Raw genomic sequence first — 26,461 nt, forward strand, 5'->3', positions numbered from 1 at the left:
CTCCCTTCCCCCGTGAGGCGCCCCATGCGTCTACCACCACAAGAACCTAATCCAATGCCTTAAAGTTCTTACAAGCAACATGGCTTTCACCTGGAGACAATCCTACATGTGATACCGAGGCAAGGGTCGAGGACTCACCATCTCCGACCTTGCCCTCAACCACCTGCCTCTGAAACAGACAATAGTGGCAGGGAACACTCGAGGGGTCGTCCACAGAATGGGTTCCCTACGTGGCCAAGATTGTGACGTCAGACGCATCCTAGTGATCAGACCCAACACACACACACACACACACACACACACACACACCCTCTCTCCACCCTTGACTGTAAATCCGTTAAGGTGATACAGAGATTACCACAAGTAATCCTCTCATTAACTTTTGGGGTGAAGATGGGCTTCACTGAGATAGTATTTCGCCAGACTAACACCTTAAGCTGTGATCAGGATCAAGCAAAAGGGAATAGCATTGTACTGACCCCAAACGTTGACATGATCATTATATGGCAATTCGTAACCTGATATTTTTTTTTTTTTTTGACGTATGGCTTACCAGCTGACCATGGCAACTTTGTCATTATCAATGAATGAGTTTTGTGTCCAAATGTAAAGTGTTGGTTGTAGATTATAATCTTAGATGTAATTATTTTTGTGGATTCATGTTGTATGTTGTAATTATCATCAGGTATGGTCAGGTGAAGCGGTTGTAATTCATGATATATAACACTGTTGTCTTCCTCATGTATAATAACCACAAGATGTATACCACACCTCCAGGTTACACCCGAGTCACCCAGCGGCTAGCACCAGCCCTCTCCAGCACCCAGCCCTCACCAACGTAGCACCAAGCCCCCACCAACCGCAGCATCCAGCCCCACCAACCGCAGCACCCAGCCCTCAGCACCCAGACCAAGGCCCCACCAACCGCAGCATCCAGCCCCACCAACCGCAGCACCCAGCCCTTAGCACCCAGACCAAGGCCCCACCAACCGCAGCATCCAGCCCCACCAACCGCAGCACCCAGCCCTCAGCACCCAGACCCTGCCCTCACCAACCGCAGCATCCAGCCCCCATCAACCGCAGCAACCAGCCCTTACCAACAGCAGCATTTAGACCCCACCAACCGCAACACCCAGCCCCTACTAACGGCAGCACCTAGCCCTCACCAACCCCAGCACCCAGCCCCAAACAATCCCAGCACCCAGCAATTACCGACTGCAACATTCATAACCTAACAACCACAGCACCCAGCCCTCAGCACCCAGATCCTGCCCTTACCCAGATCCTGCAGCACCCAGCCCCCACCAACCACAGCAACCAGTCCTCGCCAACTGCAGCACCCAGCCCCCACTAACCGCAACACCCAACCCCCACCAGCCCCCACCATCCCAGCGCCCAGACCCAGGCGGCCTGACAGGTGAGCATGATGGCCCACATGAGCCAGGTGGTGGAGGTGTTGGTGAGCCTGCTGAGTGTGGGTCTGGTCTTACCTGGGCTGCGGGTGCTGCTGGTGACCCTGGTGCCAGACACCGGCCGGACTCTCTACCACCCAACCCTCCACCCTCACCACCACTACGACTTCATCATAGGTAAGCAGCACCACCTGTGTATACCACGTTCCTCCCTCACTGTACCCCAGGGTGAGGTAACCACCTGTATCTCTTTCCCTACCCACTGTACCCCAGGATGAGGTGCCTACCTGTACCTCTCTCCCTACCCACTGTACCCCAGGATGAGGTGCCTACCTGTACCTCTCTCCCTACTCACTGTACCCCAGGGTGAGGTACCCACCTGTACCTCTCTCCCTACCCACTGTACCCCAGGGTAAGGTACCCCACCTGTATGTCTACCTACCCACTGTACCCCAGGGTGAGGTACCCACCTGTACCCCTCACCATTTTGTAACACAGTTACGACCACTTTGCATTTCAAACCGTCCGTCGTTTTCGTCCACATATCATACCTCTGCACCCAGACCACGTCGAATGATTTCAGAAGTAAATCATACGAGTCCTGACCGAGAATGGTGCCCCATTCACACGCGCCTGCTGGGGATGGTTCAGGAGAGGAAGTCCTAGAGCACTGTGCTGAGAGGTGGACGGGTTGTTTACAAGTGGATCGCTCACGACTCAGCCAACCTCCCGCAGCAGCCTCGCCCTTCCTTCCTCAGCGTCAGCAGGTGGCAAAGGAGGCAAGGGTCACTGACCTGCAGGACAGCAATATGCAGAACTCATTACCTCTGTCTTGTGGTAGTTAGCGTTACTGACCATAGGTCACCACGGGGTAGCCTGGGGTCAGACCCGCGTGGGTTCGAATCCTGGGCATGGCAGTTGGCCTACACCCAACCCAAATGTTCATCCTCCTCTCGGGGCTGTTCGATAAATGAGTAACTCACGCGGGAGTGTGTGTGTGTGTGTGTGTGTGTGTGTGTGTGTGTGTGTGTGTGTGTGTGTGTGTGTGTGTGTGTGTGTGTCCCAGTTTAAACCAGGTAGCCATTTCAGCGACCAGGCCGATAAATGAGGATAAACAGCTGGGTGAACTGTGGACTGACTGCCACGACCAGAATACTAACCAATGTGGCCTTGACCCCGGGCGTCCCAGGCATGCGTCATGGTCAGTGGCTCCTGAGCTTATGTCTCCAGCGTCACCAAACAACGTACAGAGAACCGGACGAGGCGCTGGCACGGGTTAATAGACAACAGAAGCAGGGATTACGACGGTGATCGCCTGACCGTTCCGACAGTTGTGACAGTTGTGATACACACACACAACACGTCGCCAGTCAGGGGCATCCCCCACAGCAGACATCAGCTGGTCACCATGTGGTCAGTACAACAGTTATTGCCGAGTCGAAGGTATTCCTTGCCATCAGTAAAACATAAGGCCTCCTAACACACTTCACGGCAGACACACTCATGAAGGTAAAGACATCAAGGGTTTCACTGGCGTTCACGGTGCTTCCCGGGGTCGAGCGAATACGCTCCAATCCTGGTGGCCGAGGAAGGTCCACAGTCAGCCTATCTGTTCATTCTCCTCTGAGGGTTGGTTGATAAAACGGGTACCTGGCTTAGGATTATCATATATATATATATATATATATATATATATATATATATATATATATATATATATATATATATATATATATATATATATATTAAAAGGAGGAACAGAGAAGGGGGCCAGGTGAGGATATTTCCTCAAAGGCCCAGTCCTCTGTACTTAACGCTACCTCGCTAACGCGGGAAATGGCGACTAGTATGAAAGAAAATGAAATATATATATATATATATATATATATATATATATATATATATATATATATATATATATATATATATATATATATATATATATATATATATATATATATATATATATATATTATCCCTGGGGATAGGGGATTAAGAATACTTCCCACGTATTCACTGCGTGTCGTAGAAGGCGACTAAAAGGGGAGGGAGCGGGGGGGGGGGGGGGGGGCTGGAAATCCTCCCCTCTCGTTTTTTTTTTCCAAAAGAAGGAACAGAGGGGGGCCAGGTGAGGATATTCCAAAAAAGGCCCAGTCCTCTGTTCCTAACGCTACCTCGCTAACGCGGGAAATGGCGATTAGTTTAAAAGAAAAAGAAATATATATATATATATATATATATATATATATATATATATATATATATATATATATATATATATATATATATATATATATATATATGTGTGTGTGTGTGTGTGTGTGTGTGTGTGTGTGTGTGTGAGAGAAATACTTAGAAAAGCAAATGGATTTGTATGTAGCATTTATGGATCTGGAGAAGGCATATGACAGAGTTGATAGAGATGCTCTGTGGAAGGTATTAAGAATATATGGTGTGGGAGGCAAGTTGTTAGAAGCAGTGAAAAGTTTTTATCGAGGATGTAAGGCATGTGTACGTGTAGGAAGAGAGGAAAGTGATTGGTTCTCAGTGAATGTAGGTTTGCGGCAGGGGTGTGTGATGTCTCCATGGTTGTTTAATTTGTTTATGGATGTGGTTGTTAGGGAGGTAAATGCAAGAGTTTTGGAAAGAGGGGCAAGTATGAAGTCTGTTGTGGATGAGAGAGCTTGGGAAGTGAGTCAGTTGTTGTTCGCTGATGATACAATGCTGGTGGCTGATTCATGTGAGAAACTGCAGAAGCTGGTGACTGAGTTTGGTAAAGTGTGTGAAAGAAGAAAGTTAAGAGTAAATGTGAATAAGAACACGGTTATTAGGTACAGTAGGGTTGAGGGTCAAGTCAATTGGGAGGTAAGTTTGAATGGAGAAAAACTGGAGGAAGTAAAGTGTTTTAGATATCTGGGAGTGGATCTGGCAGCGGATGGAACCATGGAAGCGGAAGTGAATCATAGGGTGGGGGAGGGGGCGAAAATCCTGGGAGCCTTGAAGAATGTGTGGAAGTCGAGAACATTATCTCGTAAAGCAAAAATGGGTATGTTTGAAGGAATAGTGGTTCCAACAATGTTGTATGGTTGCGAGGCGTGGGCTATGGATAGAGTTGTGCGCAGGAGGGTGGATGTGCTGGAAATGAGATGTCTGAGGACAATGTGTGGTGTGAGGTGGTTTGATCGAGTAAGTAATGTAAGGGTAAGAGAGATGTTTGGAAATAAAAAGAGCGTGGTTGAGAGAGCAGAAGAGGGTGTTTTGAAATGGTTTGGGCACATGGAGAGAATGAGTAAGGAAAGATTGACCAAGAGGATATATGTGTCGGAGGTGGAGGGAACGAGGAGAAGTGGGAGACCAAATTGGAGGTGGAAAGATGGAGTGAAAAAGATTTTGAGTGATCGGGGCCTGAACATGGAGGAGGGTGAAAGGCGGGCAAGGAATAGAGTGAATTGGATCGATGTGGTATACCGGGGTTGACGTGCTGTCAGTGGATTGAATTAGGGCATGTGAAGCGTCTGGGGTAAACCATGGAAAGCTGTGTGGGGCCTGGATGTGGAAAGCGAGCTGTGGTTTCGGGCATTATTGCATGACAGCCAGAGACTGAGTGTGAACGAATGGGGAATTTGTTGTCTTTTCCTAGTGCTACCTCGCACACATGAGGGGGGAGGGGGATGGTATTCCATGTGTGGCGAGGTGGCGATGTAAATGAATAAAGGCAGACAGTGTGAATTGTGTGCATGTGTATATATGTATGTGTCTGTGTGTGTGTATATATGTGTACATTGAGATGTACAGGTATGTATATTTGCGTGTGTGGACGTGTATGTATATACATTGTGTATGGGGGTGGGTTGGGCCATTTCTCTCGTCTGTTTCCTTGCGCTACCTCGCAAACGCGGGAGACAGCGACAAAGCAAAATAAATAAATATATATATATATATATATATATATATATATATATATATATATATATATATATATATATATTACAGACTAGTATACACACAACACTACATCGCTTCGGTGTTCAGGTCAATGAGGAACCAAATTGGGCAACCAGTTTCAGTTATATTTGTCATCATAGACTAATTTCTAGTTATCATTCCGTCATGACATACGTGATTTCTTTCTTATATTTTGTAACCTTAAGTGTGTGAATTTGACTTATGATCCATCATCTTGCATGTTCTGATTGGATAAAGATGTGAAAATACGCAATATCTTTCATTTTCAAGATAACTGTCATACGAATAATTAGAAAAAAAAAAGTTTATAGTTCTAGGAAAAACATTGGTTTCCAAAATTACGTAGCAAAGAAATAGAATCAATATTGTATAATGTATCGTAGATCACAAGAGCCAGAGCAAGTAGTAAGTGTACGTGGCTGTGTTTACAGTGGGCGCCGGGTCGGCTGGCAGCGTTGTGGCGGCCAGGCTGAGTGAGGTAGCTGGCTGGCGCGTCCTCCTGCTGGAGGCTGGAGGACCCCCGCCCCCGGAGTCCTACATCCCAGGCCTCTTACCCTTCGCCTTCCTGCCTGGCAACGACGCCGACTGGGGCTACAGGACTGTGCCGCAGCGACACGGTCTCGCCAACTTCGACAACAGAGTAAGGGGTGATCCGCCAACCACAGCTCGGCGGGTCGGGCCATGAACTTAACCTAAGAATCACAAGCGAATGTTTATAAATACTGGACTTCTTAATCTTGGTACCAGCATGGTACCTGGCAAGCAGGGTACCGGGATTAAGTATGGTACCTGATCCAGTATGGTACCTTGCCCAGCATGTTACCTAGCCCAGCAGGGGACCTAGACCAGTATGGTACCTTGCCCATTAGGTACCTATGTCAGCATGGTACCTGACCCAGTATGGTACCTAGACCAGCATGGTACCTGGCCTAGCAGGGTTTCTAGGCCAATATGGTACCTGGGGAAGCATGGCTCCTAGGCCAGTATAGTACCTGAGGCCGCATGGTACCTGGGGCAGCATGGTAGCTAGACCAGCATGGTACCTGGGGCAGCATGGTAAGTGGACCAGTATGGTACCTGGGGCAGCATGGTACCTGGGGCAGCATGGTAAGTGGACCAGCATGGTACCTGGGGCAGCATGGTAAGTGGACCAGCATGGTACCTGGGGCAGCATGGTAAGTGGACCAGCATGGTACCTGGGGCAGTATGGTAAGTGGACCAGCATGGTACCTGGGGCAGCATGGTAAGTGGACCAGAATGGTACCTGGGGCCGCATGGTAAGTGGACCAGCATGGTACCTGGGGCAGCATGATAAGTGAAACAGCATGGTACCTGGGGCAGCATGGTAAGTGGACCAGCATGGTACCTGGGGCAGCATGATAAGTGAAACAGCATGGTACCTGGGGCAGCATGGTAAGTGGACCAGCATGGTACCTGGGCAGCATGATAAGTGAAACAGCATGGTACCTGGGGCAGCATGGTAAGTGGACCAGCATGGTACCTGGGGAAGCATGATAAGTGAAACAGCATGGTACCTGGGGCAGCATGATAAGTGAAACAGCATGGTACCTGGGGCAGCATGGTAAGTGGACCAGCATGGTACCTGGGGCAGCATGATAAGTGAAACAGCATGGTACCTGGGGCAGCATGGTAAGTGGACCAGCATGGTACCAGGGGCAGCATGGTAAGTGGACCAGTATGGTACATGGGGCAGCATGGTAAGTGGACCAGCATGGTACCTGGGGCAGCATGGTAAGTGGACTAGCATGATACCTGGGGCAGCATAAGTGGACCAGCATGGTACCTGGGGCAGCATGGTAAGTGGACCAGTATGGTACATGGGGCTGCATGGTAAGTGGACCAGCATGGTACCTGGGGCAGCATGGTAAGTGGACCAGCATGATACCTGGGGCAGCATGATAAGTGTACCAGCATGGTACCTGGGGCAGCAAGGTAAGTGGACCAGCATGGTACCTGGGGCAGCATGGTAAGTGGACCAGCATGGTACCTGGGGCAGCATGGTAAGTGGGCCAGTATGGTACCTGGGGCAGCATGGTAAGTGGACCAGCATGGTACCTGGGGCAGCATGGTAAGTGGACCAGCATGGTACCTGGGGCAGCATGGTAAGTGGACCAGCATGGTACCTGGGGCAGCATGGTAAGTGGACCGGCATGGTACCTGGGGCCGCATGATAAGTGAAACAGCATGGTACCTGGGGCAGCATGGTAAGTGGACCAGCATGGTACCTGGAGCAGCATGATAAGTGAAACAGCATGGTACCTGGGGCAGCATGGTAAGTGGACCAGCATGGTACCTGGGGCAGCATGGTAAGTGGACCAGCATGGTACCTGGGGCCGCATGATAAGTGAAACAGCATGGTACCTGGGGCAGCATGGTAAGTGGACCAGCATGGTACCTGGAGCAGCATGATAAGTGAAACAGCATGGTACCTGGGGCAGCATGGTAAGTGGACCAGCATGGTACCTGGGGCAACATGATACGTGAAACAGCATGGTACCTGGGGCAGCATGGTAAGTGGACCAGCATGGTAAGTGGACCAGCATGGTATCTGGGGCAGCATGGTAAGTGGACCAGCATGGTACATGGGGCGGCATGGTAAGTAGACCAGCATGGTACCTGGGGCAGCATGGTAAGTAGACCAGCATGGTACCTGGGGCAGCATGGTAAGTGGACCAGCATGGTACCTGGGGCGGCATGGTAAGTGGACCAAGATGGTACCTGGGGCAGCATGGTAAGTGGACCAGCATGGTACCTGGGGCAGCATGGTAAGTGGACCAGCATGGTACCTGGGGCAGCATGGTAAGTGGACCAGCATGATACCTGGGGCAGCATGGTAAGTGGACCAGCATGGTACCTGGGGCAGCATGGTAAGTGGACCAGCATGGTACCTGGGGCAGCATGGTAAGTGGACCAGCATGGTACCTGGGGCAGCATGGTAAGTGGACCAGCATGGTACCTGGGGCAGCATGGTAAGTGGACCAGCATGGTACCTGGGGCAGCATGGTAAGTGGACCAGCATGGTACCTGGGGCAGCATGGTAAGTGGACCAGCATGGTACCTGGGGCAGCATGGTAAGTGGACCAGCATGGTACCTGGGGCAGCATGGTAAGTGGACCAGCATGGTACCTGGGGCAGCATGGTAAGTGGACCAGCATGGTACCTGGGGCAGCATGGTAAGTGGACCAGCATGGTACCTGGGGCAGCATGGTAAGTGGACCAGCATGATACCTGGGGCAGCATGGTAAGTGGACCAGCATGGTACCTGGGGCAGCATGGTAAGTGGACCAGCATGGTACCTGGGGCAGCATGGTAAGTGGACCAGCATGGTACCTGGGGCAGCATGGTAAGTGGACCAGCATGGTACCTGGGGCAGCATGGTAAGTGGACCAGCATGGTACCTGGGGCAGCATGGTAAGTGGACCAGCATGGTACCTGGGGCAGCATGGTAAGTGGACCAGCATGGTACCTGGGGCAGCATGGTAAGTGGACCAGCATGGTACCTGGGGCAGCATGGTAAGTGGACCAGCATGGTACCTGGGGCAGCATGGTACGGGACTATTGATAACTACCCCCACTACTCAGGTTCTTCAGCCACTTACTAACTCGAGGTTTGTGTGGCTGACTGCAGGAGGGTCGGCTGATCCAGGGGCGGGCCGTGGGAGGTTCCTCCGTCGTGAATGGCATGTTATACGTGCGGGGCAACGCCAGAGACTACGACAACTGGGCAGCTCTGGGCAACCCTGGCTGGGACTTCTCCAGCCTCCTCCCTTACTTCATCAGCTCCGAAGACTACCTCGGCCAGCGCTCCGGAAAGGCAGGTGGGTTCTGGTAAAGATCTGTTCCACACAGTACGAATAAAGAGGTGTCGGAATGTGTGTGGATGTAACCCAGATGAGAAGAGAGGAGAGAGGGGTAGTATGTTTGAGGAAAGAAACCTGGATGTTCTGGCTATGAGTGAAACGAAGCTCAAGGGTAAAGGGGAAGTATGGAAACGTCTTGGAAGTAAAGTCAGGGGTTGGTGAGGGGACAAGAGCTAAGGAAGCAATAGCATCGCTCCTGAAGCAGGAGCTGTGGGAGTGTGTGACAAAGAGTAAGGAAGTAAATTCTAAATCAATGTGGATAAAACTAAAAGTGGATGGTGAGAAATGGATGATCATATTGGTGCTTATGCACCTGGTCATGAGAAGAAAGATCATGGGAGCAGCTGAATGAGTGTGTCAGCAGTTTTCTTGCACGAGACCTAGGATTTGTGATGGGTGATTTAAATGCGACGGTAAGTAATGTGGCAGTTGAGGGTATAATTGGTGCACATGAGGTATTCAATGTTATTAATGGAAATAGTGAAGAGTTTGTGGAGTTGTGCTGAAAAAAGATTGGTGACTGGGAATACCTGGTTTAAAAAAGAGATATACACAAGTATCCGTATGTGAGTAGGAGAGATGGTCAACGGGCATTATTAGATTACATATTAATCCACAGGCTTGTAGCAGAGAAACTTTTGGATGCAAATGTGCTTTGAAGGGCAGCTGAAGGGATATCTGATCATTAACTTGTGGAGGAGAGGGTGAAGCTTTGTAGTGGCATTCGAAAAAGAGCAAACATTTCGGGGAGAAGAGAGTGGTGAGAGTAAGTGAGCTTGGAAAGGAGACTTGTGTGAAAAAACACCAGGAGAGACTGACTGTAAAATGGCAAATAGGTTGAATACAGCGAGGAGAGTGGGTGAGGAATGAGAGGTACTTAGGGAAGGAGTGATGGCATGTACAAAAGATGCATGTGGCATGCGTCCAGGATTGGCTGGACGTGTGGATCACAACACCGGAGCCAGGGTGAGCCTCCAGCAGGGGGTCAGGTAAAGAGGCGCCTGGTTCCCCGTACCAGCACAGCGCTAGGACAACGTGTCCCTCTGTGGTGTCCGGACACAGGGAACTACGATGGTGGCTGCAGACAGTGCTACTGGCTACATCAATAGGGTTGGATAATGGGGCAGGTGGTATAGACTGGAGGAAAGAAGTAATGGGTTGGGTAATATAAACAGGAGATCGGAGATAATGGGGCAGGTAAGATAAACGGAGGTCTGATATAATGGGGTAAGGAATATAGACAGGAGGCTAGAGATAATGGGGCTGATAATAAAAACAGAAGACCGGAGACTATGGGGTAGGTAATACAGACAGAAGGCCAGAGATAATGAGGCAGGTAATACAGGCAAATGGCCAGAGATAACGGGATGAGTAATATAAACAGGAGGCCAGAGATAATGGGTTAAAAAGTGTGGCCTGGAGGGCAGAGGTATGGGTTAGGTGGTCCAGGAAGGAGGGTCAGGGATAATGGAAGCAGGTAGCGTAAGCATGAGGCCAAGTGTCATGGAACCAGACACAGCAAACAAGAGACCATATAGTACACAGAGGTGGTGTAGGCAGGAGGCCACGAGAGAGTCAACCACATTTCTTTGCACATAACATTTGGATGTGTCCCTCAGCTATCTAGCTCCCTGAACTGACCGCTTCCTTCCCATGGTAGCAGAGGCCTCATACGGGCGTGGGGGACCGCTGGGGGTGACCCCAGGGGTGGCGGGACCTCTGACCAGGGCCTTCCTCCGAGGCGGCCAGCAGCTGGGCTACCCCATCATAGACATCAACAACCTTCGGCAGGATATAGGTAAGTCTACCCTCATATTCTTCTCCGTTCTCTGTGACAGTATAACCTCTCTATTTACCCTCATTACCTCCCATGCTCACTTCACGAGGTGGGTCAGGTACGTGCACCCTCACATATCACTGCACGTCATGAGTAAGTGAAAGGTCGTAATGAGAAGTGTCCTCCTACTTCCCTGTGAGCAACAGGCACCATTCATGTCACACGTTGTGAAATAGTCGGGTACGCCGTACCCACCTCACACCTCACCTTCCATTGTACATATCAGGCACCTATCGCACCCACAGCTGAGTACGTAGTGTACCTCCCTCGCTCACAAACTCTCCTTGTTCTTCACTTCCCTGTAACTGCGTCTTATATTACATGTTTAGTACCTCTGGATGTCCTCATTTTAACACCAATATGTCCATCTTAATGTCCAACCAATATGTCCAATTCTTCAAGAGCGTATATGTTCCAGGCACTTGTGGCTTTGGGAGGTCTGAACTTAATAAGCAACTCGACCAATATATTATTGAGATACAACATCCCAAACTTAATAAGCAACTCGACCAATATATTATTGAGATACTAAGTTAGCCATCCTGTTCAGAGCGCAGGGAAAGACATGGGGATGAAGACACACACAGCAGCGATGGTAAACACACAGTATTGGTCACGCATCTCTTGCTTGTCCTGGAAAGCGAGTAAGACGGACTGGACTGGGAACTGGAAATCCTCCCTTGTACCTTGACCCCGTCAACCATCGGCTATGTATTTATGTCAGTGTCTTTTGAGCACATTCGTGTGTGTGTGTGAGTATGTGTGTGTGTGAGTGTGTGTGTGTGTGTGTGTGTGTGTGTGTGTGTGTGTGTGTGTCATGATCATCCCCGACCCACCACTCATGAGCCGCATCTTTTCAAAATGAAAGCGACCAAACTGCGGCCGGGAGCTGGGCGCTGTGCTTGGCCTCACCCACCCCTTCAGCCAGACCTGGCGCGCGCACCATGCCTAACATTCCCTCGCTCTCTAGTGATGTAGGCCAGTCCACCGCTGGTGATACTGGCGACCCACCATCGCTGCCAGTGCTGTCTTAACCATCCACGATGGCGTATTGACCCCTGGGTATGACTGAGTCATCATCGACCCCCTGGGTCAGGTCGAGGGTCACGCCATCATACACATGGGTCGACCAGTTGCGTTCAAGGGTCGTAAGGTCATGTGTGATTATCTAATGCGTGTCAATAGTTCATCAACATCTCCGCTCAAGACGCTTTCATGTTCCTTTAAATCTGACGACTGCAATCGTTTCTTTAACTCTGGAATAAGCAAAGAAACCTTGGCTGTGCTTGCTATTACATCAGATTCATCAGCGTTCTCGAGGTACTGAATATAATGGATTTACGTCACCCTATTGTTGTTCCCTGCAGGGAACAGCTCTCGTCACCAAAGAGAACTTGTATACAACCGCGGGAAATTAAGATTCTCGTTGTGATAGGAGGCCATGGAGACACAAGGTTGCGAGTGTATACCGTAAGATCTTCTACACCAACATGTCAGCGAACACATTAAGATGAGAGGGACTGATACTCTTATCATTGCTAGATCTTATCTTCACACACATTCTAGCATGGCTATAGAGAATGTTAAATGTGACACACCAGTTGGAAGAAGTGCTCACGTAATGCTCAAGTATGACTACGTGGTAACTGAGGTTGTTGAACGAGCAGAGGCGAGACGAGACCAAAAGAGGAGACATAATCGTAGAAAGTATACAGACCTCAATAATTTCGTTGGGAACCCAAACTGGGAAATGGAGTTTAGTAGCCAGGAACCAGGGCATTGTGTGGAGAGGCTGTGTGAAACTTTTCATGGAGTAGGAACATAGGTACCTCTAGCCTCAAATATAAGGGTAATATTGAGTAAGCGGAGGAAGAGGTTTAGCAAAAATGTCAAAAAGCAATGCAGCTTAGGAAGCTGCAATGACGAAGGTACAGGCAGCTCTCTAGCCAACCAGGTTTTGCAAGGTGTAAGAGAACAAAGAACGAGTTCACTAAGATAAGGTATGAGAAAATCCAAATTTTTTACATCGTGAGTCAGTTGTCAGTTAAGGAACAGCTAATCAGGCTAATGGATTCAGAGAGGTGAGTTGGCGAGGATTATGTAAGGATGTGTGTGGAACTGAATAACATATTCAAAAGTGTTTTCAAGGTGGAAGACACTATAGCCCCAACACCTGTGATATGTAATGGGGAGGACCTAGCTCCGTTTCAGACTGAAGGCAAAAATGAGTGGATTATATGTATCTCGACTGCCAGAAAGCGTTTGACACTGATCCATCAGAGGCTGATTAAGAAGCCGGATCGCCAGAATGGAATAAGATTCCTTCATTGGATAAAGAATCTAATGAAAGGAAATGAAGGACGCTTCTTTCCCTACACATCACAGCTTTGGAACTCTCTCCCTTCTCATGTCTTTTCCAGTAACTATGAACTGGTACACTTTAAAAGACTGGGTTTTCGCTTCCTCCAAAACTCATAAATACTTTCCGTTATCTTTTCATTTTCCTTTTCATAATCCTCTCTATATTTCAATCAAAGCCCGGCCTTGATGTTATCTTTTGTCCGTGACTGGAGCCTTCACGATAAAAGAAAAAAACAATACATCACAGGAGCCTTCTCAAAGTCGGTCGAGATCACCAGCAGAATGCTCCAGGGTTCTGTTCTTCGACCATAACTCTGCTTGATTTCTGTATATGACTTGTCTGGAAGTACGGACCCTTACCCTCCTACCTGAGTATGTTTACAGATGATGCCAAGGTCATGAGAGAAGCGAGGAGGATTGCATCACCTTACAAGGGGACCTAAACAGACTCCAAAGTTGGTCTGATACATGATTGATGACAGTCATCCCGAGTAAATGCAATGAGGATGGGTCACAGAAAACGAAGACCTCGATATGATTATTATCTGGCGGGAAATTGGTGTCGCCAGAGACTTGTCTTAAGAGACGAGAAGGTACATATTCTTGACTAGTAAATACCAGAGCAGAATTCAAGAACATGGCTAAGATAACTCTTAACAAGTTGTTCTTATCCTACGTAAGGCCACAACTAACTTATGTTTCTCAGGTTTGGTCACCGCACCTAAAAAAGCACAAAGAGCTAACAGAGAAGGTCCAGAGGAGGGCAACAAAGGTGATACCAGAATTAAGACAGTAAGAGTTACAGGGAAAGGCTAGAAGCTCTCAATTTGCCCCCTTGGAAGAGAGAAGAGTGAGGGGTGACCTGATCACAGCCTCTAAGTTTATGATACAGATCCATGACAAAGTGAGCAGTTCTTTGAAAATGTAAGAATTGGTCTACAAAGGGACAAAACCTAAAATTACGTAAGGGAATTGCTAAGAGCGATGTGAATAAGTGTTTTTTGTAGTATCAAAGTGGTGGATAACGTAATGAAATCAATGAAGACATAGCTACTGCAGACAGTACACAGATATTTGATTGTATGGTTGTATAGAATAATAGAGATGGGGCCCTACGAATGTATCGCTCCCTCCCCGTACAGTAACACTAGGTAACCACAGTCATACAGCCTCCGTAGTGAAGTGGACAGCGTTGCGTCCCACCAATCTAACGAGCCTGGTTCGAGTCTCCGATAGAGTAACCAGCTCACAGCCAACGCACCCGTTCATCCTACCCTTTGGGGGTGGTCGATGAATGGGTACTTGGCGTAAGATGGGGCGTGTATATTCGTACATAAAGCTAGTGCTGCCGGGCTCCACCTGCACCAGAGGTCATGCCGCGAGTGAAAACCTCACCTTCCCGAGGCTGCAGCATCGTCAATGGCCGAAGAATGCAACCCCGTTGAAGACCTCATTCTAAAGCAGTGGATCATTTCCCTTCACCTAGTCGTAAGATAGCCTAAAAGCTGCAGATGCCCCATAAATAGGGTGTTGAGGTTTGTAAATCATAATGGTGCTAATACACAAGGTCAAGAGACGGGGTACAACGCCAGTGTAGAGCTCTCTCCTCGTCACACAACAAGCACGAATGACGAGAGATAGCAATCATAAGAACATATCTCCAGAGTATGAGTCAGCCCGAGCTGACGTGAGCGTGTGTTCCAGGGTTCTCTGAGTCGACTTTCACCATCCGTGACGGCGTCAGGAGTTCAACAAGTGAGGCCTACCTGGGTCGTGCAGCCACTAGATCTAACCTCCACGTTCTACACAACGCCTTCGTCTTACAGGTGAGTGACATACCTTCACCCCACCTCCCAGGGTTGCTGTGAGGACACAACTTCTTCACCAACTTTCTGGCCATGAAATTATCTCCCATTTTTCGCAGTTGTTGTTGACCCTGAATATCTTTGGAATTAATGATGAAAGAGGCGGTACATTTCTTGATTCTTACGTAACGCTTGTTGGTTTGTGTGCATCCTAATCAATTTTTTTAAATAAAGTGCCATAATCTTTTTAAATTCAACCATGTTCGAGTCCAGCTAACTTATGGCACCTAGTCCCTGGCATCATGGGGTGCTAAGAATCTCCGGGTTTCTGCCTGACTCTACTGCCAATGAGAGGGAGGGATCTGGCTGTAGTAGTACTGGCCCCTCCCGCGACCCTTCCCTCCCTGACACACCTGCCTCTTTTCCTATTCACAATACCAACATTCGTTGTCTCCTCAGTTGAATACCAACTGTCCGGTACCTCTCCTAATATCTAACTTCTCTCCGAGACCCAACTGTCTGATGACATTCTCACTGACCCCTTCCTCGCACTCAGCCATAATGTTCACAAGCGATTCCGTATCACAGGTGGTGTCTGTGCTCACGCCATTACGTCTTCCAGACTTTCTGGCTCAAAGTCTGTCTTCCAACCAAGACTGCTAACCTGTTTCGCCCATTGCTCTCTACAAATTCTAAGACTTTCTTCGACTATCTAAACTCCTACCATGCGGTCGTGACGTCCTCTTACTTGCTAGCCGAGACCTTCTACCAAGATTTCAGACTCCATAGGGAATGGTTGAACTCCTGCCATAGAGATATTGGAGCGGATTAAAGCCCTCACGTTCTCCATTCTCAATGACTGAGTGTAAATCATTCCCCGCTCCATCCTTATCCCTGACCGTTGTGATCACTCGCCTAATATTCTGGATTTGTTTTTCACTTCTAATCCCTCGCGCTGTTGATACACAATCTCAATCTCGCCCCCTAGTCGGTTCATCTGATCACACTCTATTCTGACGACACCTTCCCCTCCAGCAGCCCCTTCTAAACATAATAAATACTGGCACCTCAATACGTAAAGCTGATCGGAATAACTTGGGTAGATTATAGTCTCTTAGGTAGTGATGCTTCTGTCTGCGCCAAACGCACAGCAGAGGTTGTTATTACGGGAATGGAAGCATTTATCTCCCTCTTCCACTAAAACAAACTCTTCATCCAATTCATTGTTCAACCGTTCCTGTTCGGAGGCCAGTCAGGCAAGGGATAAGGCATATCGGGATGGAAAAACTTTCCTTCCTATGGTTCCCATTCAGCTTTTATCACTGTCCGTAATCGCTGCAAACACGTTGTCCGTCAGGCAAAGCGTTCCTCTATTCAAAGGAAGTGTGCGACAACCTCTCCTCGTGATCCACCGATAGGTCTTTCTTATTCTAAAGGCATCCCTTACAGCTTCTGTCGCTCTGTCTTCCCTTCACTCATGCGTTCTAACAGGAGTACAGTTGTTTCGCCCGATGATAAAACAACTCTCTTTGGTTTTAGTTTCCTCTCTAACTCCACTTTGGATGACTCTTAACATTCCTTCATCCCCTGATGCTCCTCTTACTAATCCTATGCCTCTTCCCGTAATCTCTTTTCGGACTGTCCGAAAAGCGCTTCTCTCTCTGGAGACAAGCAAGGCTAATGGTCCTGATGACATCCAACTCCGTGTACTGAGTGTGCCTCTGAACTTACACCTGTGCTTGCCCATCTATTCCGGTTCTCCTTTAAAGAAAAAAACCTCGCTTTGACTTCTACTGTTTCCAAAGTTACTGAATCCTCTCAACTCCCATATCCTCAGACATCTTGAATCTCACACTCTTGACCACCAGCACGGCTTCCATAAGGCGAGATATTCCTATCTTACAAATGTCTGGTCATCATCCCCGAAAGATTTTGGTGAATCTTATGTAGTCACCCCCTTACATATATCCAAAGCTTTTGACACGGTAAGCCCCTCTGTTTTGACTTCCCTCCCTCACTCTGCTTCCTCACATATAATTTTCTCTCTGGCCGATCTATCTTCGTGGTTGTTGATGGCTCAACCTCTCCCTTCCTCTTTCAACAACGGTGTTCCACAAGGTTCTGTCCTGTCCCCTACACTCTGCCTCCTTTTTATCAACCATTTTTTTTTTCTTATACAGACAACCAAAGGCATTCATATGCTGACGACCCAACACTACATTCCTCCACATCCTTCATATCTGCTCTTCCTTCTCTCTCTCTCTCTCACTTGATCTGCATCTCATCTCGACACAACTTTCTGTGTAAACTTAGACAGGATAATTCAATAAAAAAGACAAAACCTGGATAAGTTTAATGCCTAAAAATCCACATTCTGCCCATTTATATATCTAACATTACTCACAACTTTTCTCTCTCTTTTAATGGATCTGTATTTACACCAACTGACACACTGAGCATACTTGGCACCACTGTAAAATCTAATCTATCAAGGAAACTTTACCTTAAGCAAAATTCTAAGTTTACCTCTGTGAAACCTGGAGTCCTATCTAGATGTCAAAATTTACTTTCTTCCGAACAGCTGCTTCCTTTAAACAAGGGATTGATCCATCCTTATACTGAGATCTGCTTTCACATCTGGGATGGTTTCTTACCAAACAGAATTCAATCTGAAGTGGTCCGACTAACCTCACAATTTGACCCACTTGTTTCCGTCGCAATGATGGTTAATTTTCCCTCTATTTGCATCACTTCAATTTTTGTGACTAGTGTGCCCCCAGAATTAACCAAATTAAGTAATACTCGGCAAGTTAATGCGTCACATGATTACTGTGTGGCCGTTAGCAACGTAAGGGTGGGCCGTTTTGACAACTGTTTCTTTCCTTGCACCTCGAAGCTTTGGAACTCTCTATCCTCTCCTGACTTTCTAAACAACTAAGACGGCACTTTTTAAAAGACAGGTTTTCCACTTCCTCCAAAATTCTTAAAATATTTACTCTGATCTCTTCTTCCCCCCTCTTACTCTGTATTTCCACTATGCCCCGGCCTTGATGTGGACTTCTGTCTAAGACTTGAGCCTTTAACATTATAAAAAGAAAAAAATCTGTTCATTCTTCCCTTTGGCTTGGACGATACATGGGTAAGTTGGATAAGATACGGGGCAGCACAGGTATAAAACTCTCCTTCCGTAACACATGCAGAACAACATACTGCTACCACTACTACTACTACTACTGCAACTACTACTACTGTGTTAAGAATTCATCCCTATGAATATGTATGTCCCTTGATTATGTTGATGTATACCACAATACCTATGCTGTTCGTGTACTGCAACTCAAACGTTTTCCAAATCATTTCAGATACTATTCAACAACGAGAAGAGAGCTACCGGGGTAGAATTTGAATACAGGGGAAAGGTAGGTACGCCCCCATGTTGCTGCTCTCTCTCTCTCTCTCTCTATTCTACAGGTATCATGTGTCCCCACCGGCAAGGTCAGAATCAGTGGCTCGCATTTCGTTGCTGCTTCCCACAGTTTGTGTGTGGAGACCGACCACTCGAGGATTGGCCGTTATGAAGCCTCCTCCCTTTGAACACCTAAGCTGTGTAATTCTCTTCCTCCTTTCGTCTTTCCCTCGTCTTTTCCTCTTCATACAACCTTTCCTCTTTAAGAGTCGGGTCTAACAACCTTTGCGGAGCCCTGATTAATCTCTATTGGCTTTTAATTTTTCTCTCATCCATGAGATGGCCTTAATTGGGAATATCATTTTCCCGTGCTATGTCCGTCACTACAAAAAAGTACCAGGAATATATGGGAAATGTAGGTAAGGTACAGGAAATCCAAGGGAGAGGTAAGTAAGCTACCAGGAACATAAGGGAGAGATAAGTAAGGTTTTTTTTTTTTTTTTTTTTTTTGCCGCTGTCTCCCGCGTTTGCGAGGTAGCGCAAGGAAACAGACGAAAGAAATGGCCCAACCCACCCCCATACACATGTATATACATACGTCCACACACGCAAATATACATACCTACACAGCTTTCCATGGTTTACCCCAGACGCTTCACATGCCTTGATTCAATCCACTGACAGCACGTCAACCCCGGTATACCACATCGCTCCAATTTACTCTATTCCTTGCCCTCCTTTCACCCTCCTGCATGTTCAGGCCCGATCACACAAAATCTTTTTCACTCCATCTTTCCACCTCCAATTTGGTCTCCCTCTTCTCCTCGTTCCCTCCACCTCCGACACATATATTCTCTTGGTCAATCTTTCCTCACTCATTCTCTCCATGTGCCCGAACCATTTCAAAACACCCTCTTCTGCTCTCTCAACCACGCTCTTTTTATTTCCACACATCTCTCTTACCCTTACGTTACTTACTCGATCAAACCACCTCACACCACATATTGTCCTCAAACATCTCATTTCCAGCACATCCATCCTCCTGCGCACAACTCTATCCATAGCCCACGTCTCGCAACCATACAACATTGTTGGAACCACTATTCCTTCAAACATACCCATTTTTGCTTTCCGAGATAATATTCTCGACTTCCACACATTCTTCAAGGCTCCCAGAATTTTCGCCCCCTCCCCCACCCTATGATCCACTTCCGCTTCCATGGTTCCATCCGCTGCCAGATCCACTCCCAGATATCTAAAACACTTCACTTCCTCCAGTTTTTCTCCATTCAAACTCACCTCCCAATTGACTTGACCCTCAACCCTACTGTACCTAATAACCTTGCTCTTATTCACATTTACTCTTAACTTTCTTCTTTCACACACTTTACCAAACTCAGTCACCAGCTTCTGCAGTTTCTCACATGAATCAGCCACCAGCGCTGTATCATCAGCGAACAACAACTGACTCACTTCCCAAGCTCTCTCATCCCCAACAGACTTCATACTTGCCCCTCTTTCCAAAACTCTTGCATTCACCTCCCTAACAACCCCATCCATAAACAAATTAAACAACCATGGAGACCGGGAATATAAGGGAGAGATAAGTAAGGCACTGGGAATATAAGATAACGGGAATATAAGGGAGATATAAGTAAGGTACCGGGAACATAATGGAGAGATAAGTAAGGTACCGGGAATATAAGGAAGATATAAGTAAGGTACCGGGAATATAAGGGAGAGATAAGTAAGGTACCAGGAATAAAAGGGGGAGGTAGGTAAGGTAACGAGAACATGAGGGAGAGATAAGTAAGGTACCGGGAATACATAGGAGAGTCAAGTCCAGTACTGCGAATGCAAGGGAGAGATAAGCATGGTACTGGAAATACAAGGGAGGCGCAGGTAAGGTACTGGTTACAGTAACATATCAAACCCACATCTCATTAAACCTGTGAAGTACTTATGATAAGGTTTTTCTGACGCCTTCCCGGATGCGGGACATTAAGCTGTTATATTACTATGCATCAAAACTACTGTAAATACCAATGACAAAAACTTTTTGCTCTTTAACCCCCGAGCATGACCCTCTACGGTCAGGTGAAAGCCCAAACCATCAGTGCCCAAGGGTCGCACATCCGTCGTTCAGTGGTTACCTTATAACGTCCTACGGCCATCTCTCACTCTCAAAACCCAAGTTCAATTAGTTCTTAGCATATCTCATAAAGGAGTGGAATGTATATATTACGACTAGCGTTCGTTCAACAACAGAGGAGCATTTCTTTGCTGTTGTCATGTGTGATCTTACGTGATGACTAAACTGGTTTTGGAAGCTAATACACATCCCTTCTCCTGTTGGTGTGTTAGTTATGTAATGACTTAACCGACTTCTATGATAATATTCGATTTAGGATATACTATAAGTATCTTCGCCATCATCATGTATGCAATTATCATATGTCGTGTTTAAGTGAAATATTACGTAGAATATTATATCTATAATATTTGAAGTGTGAGTATACCTTGCTAAGTAAAACCAGCAAGTGTGACTGTTTACTTTTCTATTATCATTATTTTAAGAAAATGAATGTCGATGGTGGGGAGGGTTATGAAGATGAGAAATATGGGGTTAATGTTAATAATAGGGAGAACACTTACGTAAAACCTCATCTAACTTCGCTTAGGAGCTAAGATTTACCTTAATGATATTTAGTGTGAAAACGACTTATATTAATATTGTCTTATATTGAAGTCCTGCTTCATTTTAAAGTACGTTCGCAGGAATGCAATGGTGCTGGTGTGCCAGGTTATGTATAAACGCAAAACAAATGCCAACAAAACTGGTTGTAAACCAAAAAAAAAAAAAAAAAAAAGTGAAAATTAAGCACTTTGCAAATAACACTGAATTTTCTTGCTTACTAAATTTGGACTAGGTTATCATAGCCACATTTTTTTGGTGATTCGTCTCTTATAATGGTAAAAGGTTGCACGAAAAACTGAAAGCAAGAGCTAAGAATTTATTCTTTAGTTTCAGCACTGCCGTCTTCAGGAGACTTCATCTGAACTAGTTGAAGAATATATTCCAAAGTCTTTCTTTCAATTTCTATGCTGCCTTTTTACCCGTTCCAACATTGTGTATTCTTTGCCCTACGTTTTCCATGCGCTTCATAACCCTCCCGACTATCGACTTATAAATTGTCATGCGAATAGAAAACACTACTACTACTAAATTAATCATCAGCTTACGATCAATATGTAGTCATCTGCCATGTCGTTGCTGTGCAGGTGTGGAGGACTGCCGCTCGGAGGGAGGTGGTGCTGTCCGCTGGGGCCATAGCCTCGCCCAAGATACTCATGCTATCCGGGGTCGGCCCAAAAAGCCATCTGTACCAACACCAGGTGAGACCCAACTACAGTCCAGATGAGGCAGGAGGTTGGTGAGTCCCAGTGTGTGTGTGTGTGTGTGAGTGGGATGAGTGTGAGGAACAGAAATCACCGATGCACTTCAGAGGAGTCGCACTGTGGGAGGAGGAAGGTTTACAGATCAAAACTCTCGCCTGGCAAGTCTCACTGTGTTCATAAGAATTGTTTGAACCAACAACTCATAACTACGTTGGTTAAGAAACAAACACTGACATGATAGTGTTCTACTCACCAACATTAAACACCTGGTAGGTATTTAGGCACTTAGTTAAGTCACATTGGACTGCGAATGTTCCATGTATCTCCAGCAACAACAGATGATGTTTACCGACACTGCCACCTGACCAGGACAGATGTAGGTGGGAAATTGAATTTTCTGTCAAATTAACAATTCAGTTGTATTAACATTATTCCCTTTGGTTCACCTGCACTTAACTCTGCCACACGCTCTGTTGAAATAATACTAATGACACATTTTCCTTACTTAATTTGATTATCATCTTTGACTCTAAATTTTGCTTTTCATCAGTTTTTCTCGTCATGGTGATCCTTATTGTTGTCACAAATGTTTGTTATTCCTGTGAGCCGTCTGGCAAGACCTCCTTTGAACAGTGTGACTACTTAGTACTTGGGGAAATATTGTTAAATCACCGTGGATGTGCTAGTCCCAAGAGGACAGAGGAGCGTTTTATGATAATTGTAAAAGTCAGTTCAGTATCTGATAATGCCTACGTATATCATTATATATCGCCTGTATGGACAGTTCTAACATTTCAGAAACATAGTTTAACTGCTCTGCTCTAACCAATCAACGACCATTTTCATGTTTGTGATAATTATCGAAGCTTCGTAGAGTATATTTAAAAAATCGTTCTGACTATTGTTTGTGGTTCTGTGACAAATGGTGTGTAGATGATTATGGAATCTTGGAAAGATTCTATGCGCATTGCAATGCTTGAATACAGCACAATATAGATGAACAGACAGTAGATGGAGCTTTCAGTAGCTGTCAAGGTGCTAAAGTTTTACCCTGAAAATGTTGCAGATAAGGTTGATAGCTGACGTGCCTGGGGTCGGCCATAATTTACATGACCACGTTGGCGTTAATGGTTTGACCTGGACCATGCGGGAAGGCCCAGCAACAAGTATATTACAGACTCTCAGCTCCCTGAGCATGTATAAAGACAACAGACAAGGTCAGTACACAGTGTCATTTGATGACATCCTTCTCATACTTTACACATATATAATCAGTAATGTTGATAACTCTCAAGCTCTTTTCCTCTGATGGAAATCTGCTCTTAAGCTTATTCAACTTTTTAGGTAATGCTATTGTTTGAAATAACACTGCCCTTCGTATGACTAGGAATGCCGGTTATTTCTAAACATGATTTTAATGAATAACGTCCAGTTCTTGACTCACTTTAGAAATTGGAACGTAGCCACTGTTGTGAGTAGGTAATTACGAAAGCTATAAATATGACGTATATTTATAAGTATTTAACTTTCTCAACAACTTCTGAAGTGGACAGTTCTATTTCGATGCACAAGGTGTGGATCTGGGGATGAGTCCCCCTGTGGTGGCAAGTAAAGCAGAGCACCTACGTCGTGGGGTGGAAGGGGAATGATAAATAGCATTTAATATACCCAAAACCACTCCTGTCCACTATCTAATAGGTTTACAAAATAATGCTATGCAAAGTTATCGTTCATTGAGTAAAGTAACGAGCAGCCTTTGGCACCGACTCACGAGATTTGAGAAAAATAGATGATTCCCCGGCACACCCATGTATATTTCTTATTTTGAAAAGTAGATACATTAGGAGGAAAAAGCCTGTTAAGTGTCCAGCCACCTTGAGATGAGAAGGCTGAGTATGTATGTATCCAGACTTCGTCTTTAACTATGTTCCATTGACTCGGCTCGGAACAGATGCCTACTTGGGCCTTACTGGGAAGAAATGAGTCTTGCAGGACTGGGGTCCTCAGTCCCAGCTGCAGGCTAACCATTTTCCTCCACTGCTTCCCGTCTACCACAGGTCCTCTGGCAACAGTGAACGCCGAGTTGATTAATGCTTGGGTACGGGTGTCGCAAGATGGAGACGCACACTGGCCAGATATACAACTTTTCTTCAGCAACGTCTCTGCCACGGCTGATATGGGTGTCTTCTATCCCTCAATTTGGGGTCTTGACAGGCAAGTAAGTACACCCTCAACATACCCTCCACTCCACACGCCAGGTCTCTGACTTGTCACATCTGTACAGTACCCTCCTCCCGGGTTCTATATTCTGTACCAAGATCTGTCTTGTAAACTACTCCAGATTTCACGAGTTGTAAGGAAAAGCATGTTTCACCCATACATGAATGATCACAAAAGTTAAAGTATCATAACACGGATGTTATTAAAAATAATTTGACTCCTAGTGACAAATCCTTTGTTTTGAAAATATAAGCGATGACCACTTAACCGTAACTTTCCAGTATTATATAAACATCTTAAAGGATTGCTCTTAATTAGTTGACGATAGCAGTATTAATCATACTTTTCAGGTACAGATATGAAATATAACTCCGCAGAACATGGCATGTACACTAAATACGTCTATTTTTTTTTTCTTTTATTGAGAAGCCAAATCAATGAGAACCTTGACCAGCAGTTGTTTTCCGGGCAGAATTACTATTCTAAGTAAAGAAAATGTATCGGCTACCATCCAGAGCCTAATAGATTTAAACTTTGTAAGTTGATTATTATGGACCCTTCTCCTGCATTAACTATTTGTCGACAAGATGGACACGTAAGCTGACCACCCGTGTAGTACCTCGAGAATGTTGCTGTTATCTCGTTAGATGTCTAAAAAAAAAAAATGTAAACTGACAGAAGTCACTTCATATGCCGGGAGGAGCGGCTAAAGCACGTCTCTCTATCATTACAGGATGCAAGTAAACAATACAAATAATGCCTTTGCGCCAAGGGTCGAGCGCACAGGTTCGTGTTCTTGATGTGGCAGTCAGGCTACAATAAACCCAGCTGTTCATCCTCTCATAGGGCTCAGTCGATAGATTGGATACCTGGCATACTGGAGGTATGCATGTTCTATGAGGGTGCGCGTTCCTATGCACTTTGTTCGTATATATATATATATATATATATATATATATATATATATATATATATATATATATATATATATATATATATATATTATCCCTGAGGATAGGGGCGAAAGAATACTTCCCACGCAGTCCTCACGTGGCGTAGAAGGCGACTAGAGCGGACGGGAGCGGGGGGCCAGAAATCCTCCCCTCCTTGTATCTTAACTTTCTAAAATGGGAAACAGAAGAAGGAGTCACGCGGGGAGTGCTCATCCTCCTCGAAGGCTCAGATTGGGGTGTCTAAATGTGTGTGGATGTAACCAAGATGTGAAAAAAGGAGAGATAGGTAGTATGTTTGAGGAAAGGAACCTGGATGTTTTGGCTCTGAGTGAAGCGAAGCTCAAGGGTAAAGGGGAAGAGTGGTTTGGGAATGTCTTGGGAGTAAAGTCAGGGGTTAGTGAGAGGACAAGAGCAAGGGAAGGAGTAGCACTACTCCTGAAACAGGAGTTGTGGGAGTATGTGATAGAATGTAAGAAAGTAAATTCTAGATCAATATGGGCAAAACTGAAAGTTGGAGAGAGATGGGTGATTATTGGTGCATATGCACCTGGGCATGAGAAGAAAGATCATGAAAGGCAAGTGTTTTGGGAGCAGCTGAATGAGTATGTTAGTGGTTTTGATGCACAAGACCGAGTTATAGTGATGGGTGATTTGAATGCAAAGGTGAGTAATGTGGCAGTTGAGGGAATAATTGGTATACATGGGGTGTTCAGTGTTGTAAATGGAATGGTGAAGAGCTTGTAGATTTATGTGCTGAAAAAGGACTGGTGATTGGGAATACCTGGTCTAAAAAGAGAAGAGAGATATACATAAGTATACGTATGTAAGTAGGAGAGATGGCCAGAGAGCGTTATTGGATTACGTGTTAATTGACAGGCGCGCGAAAGAGAGACTTTTGGATGTTAATGTGCTGAGAGGTGCAACTGGAGTGATGTCTGATCATTATCTTGTGGAGGCGAAGGTGAAGATTTGTATGGGTTTTCAGAAAAGAAGAGAGAATGTTGGGGTGAAGAGGGTGGTGAGAGTAAGTGAGCTTGGGAAGGAGACTTGTATGAGGAAGTACCAGAAGAGACTGAGTACAGAATGGAAAAAGGTGAGAACAAAGGAGGTAAGGGGAGTGGGGGAGGAATGGGATGTATTTAGGGAAGCAGTGATGGCTTGCGCAAAAGATGCTTGTGGCATGAGAAGCGTGGGAGGTGGGCTGATTAGAAAGGGTGGTGA

At 46.1% G+C, this 26,461-nt stretch overlaps 1 protein-coding gene across 3 annotated transcripts in view; it reads left to right on the forward strand.

The window, feature by feature from the left end:
- Positions 1 to 26,461, forward strand: part of LOC139763131 (glucose dehydrogenase [FAD, quinone]-like) — a 64,243-nt gene that overhangs the window by 24,791 nt on the left and 12,991 nt on the right. For 2 of the 3 annotated variants that reach the window (XM_071688824.1, XM_071688825.1), the window contains exons 2-10: positions 778 to 1,589; positions 5,810 to 6,018; positions 9,028 to 9,217; positions 10,920 to 11,057; positions 15,162 to 15,283; positions 18,625 to 18,681; positions 21,951 to 22,064; positions 23,134 to 23,284; positions 24,125 to 24,285. In XM_071688824.1, coding sequence (XP_071544925.1) covers positions 1,424 to 1,589; positions 5,810 to 6,018; positions 9,028 to 9,217; positions 10,920 to 11,057; positions 15,162 to 15,283; positions 18,625 to 18,681; positions 21,951 to 22,064; positions 23,134 to 23,284; positions 24,125 to 24,285 — 1,308 coding nt within the window. In that variant the 5' untranslated portion in view covers positions 778 to 1,423. The remainder of the gene's footprint in view (positions 1 to 777; positions 1,590 to 5,809; positions 6,019 to 9,027; positions 9,218 to 10,919; positions 11,058 to 15,161; positions 15,284 to 18,624; positions 18,682 to 21,950; positions 22,065 to 23,133; positions 23,285 to 24,124; positions 24,286 to 26,461) is intronic. The other variant, XM_071688826.1, reaches the window with a different exon arrangement.

The sequence above is a fragment of the Panulirus ornatus genome, chromosome 46, assembly GCF_036320965.1.
Source record: "Panulirus ornatus isolate Po-2019 chromosome 46, ASM3632096v1, whole genome shotgun sequence".
NCBI classification, from domain to species: Eukaryota; Metazoa; Arthropoda; class Malacostraca; order Decapoda; family Palinuridae; genus Panulirus; species Panulirus ornatus.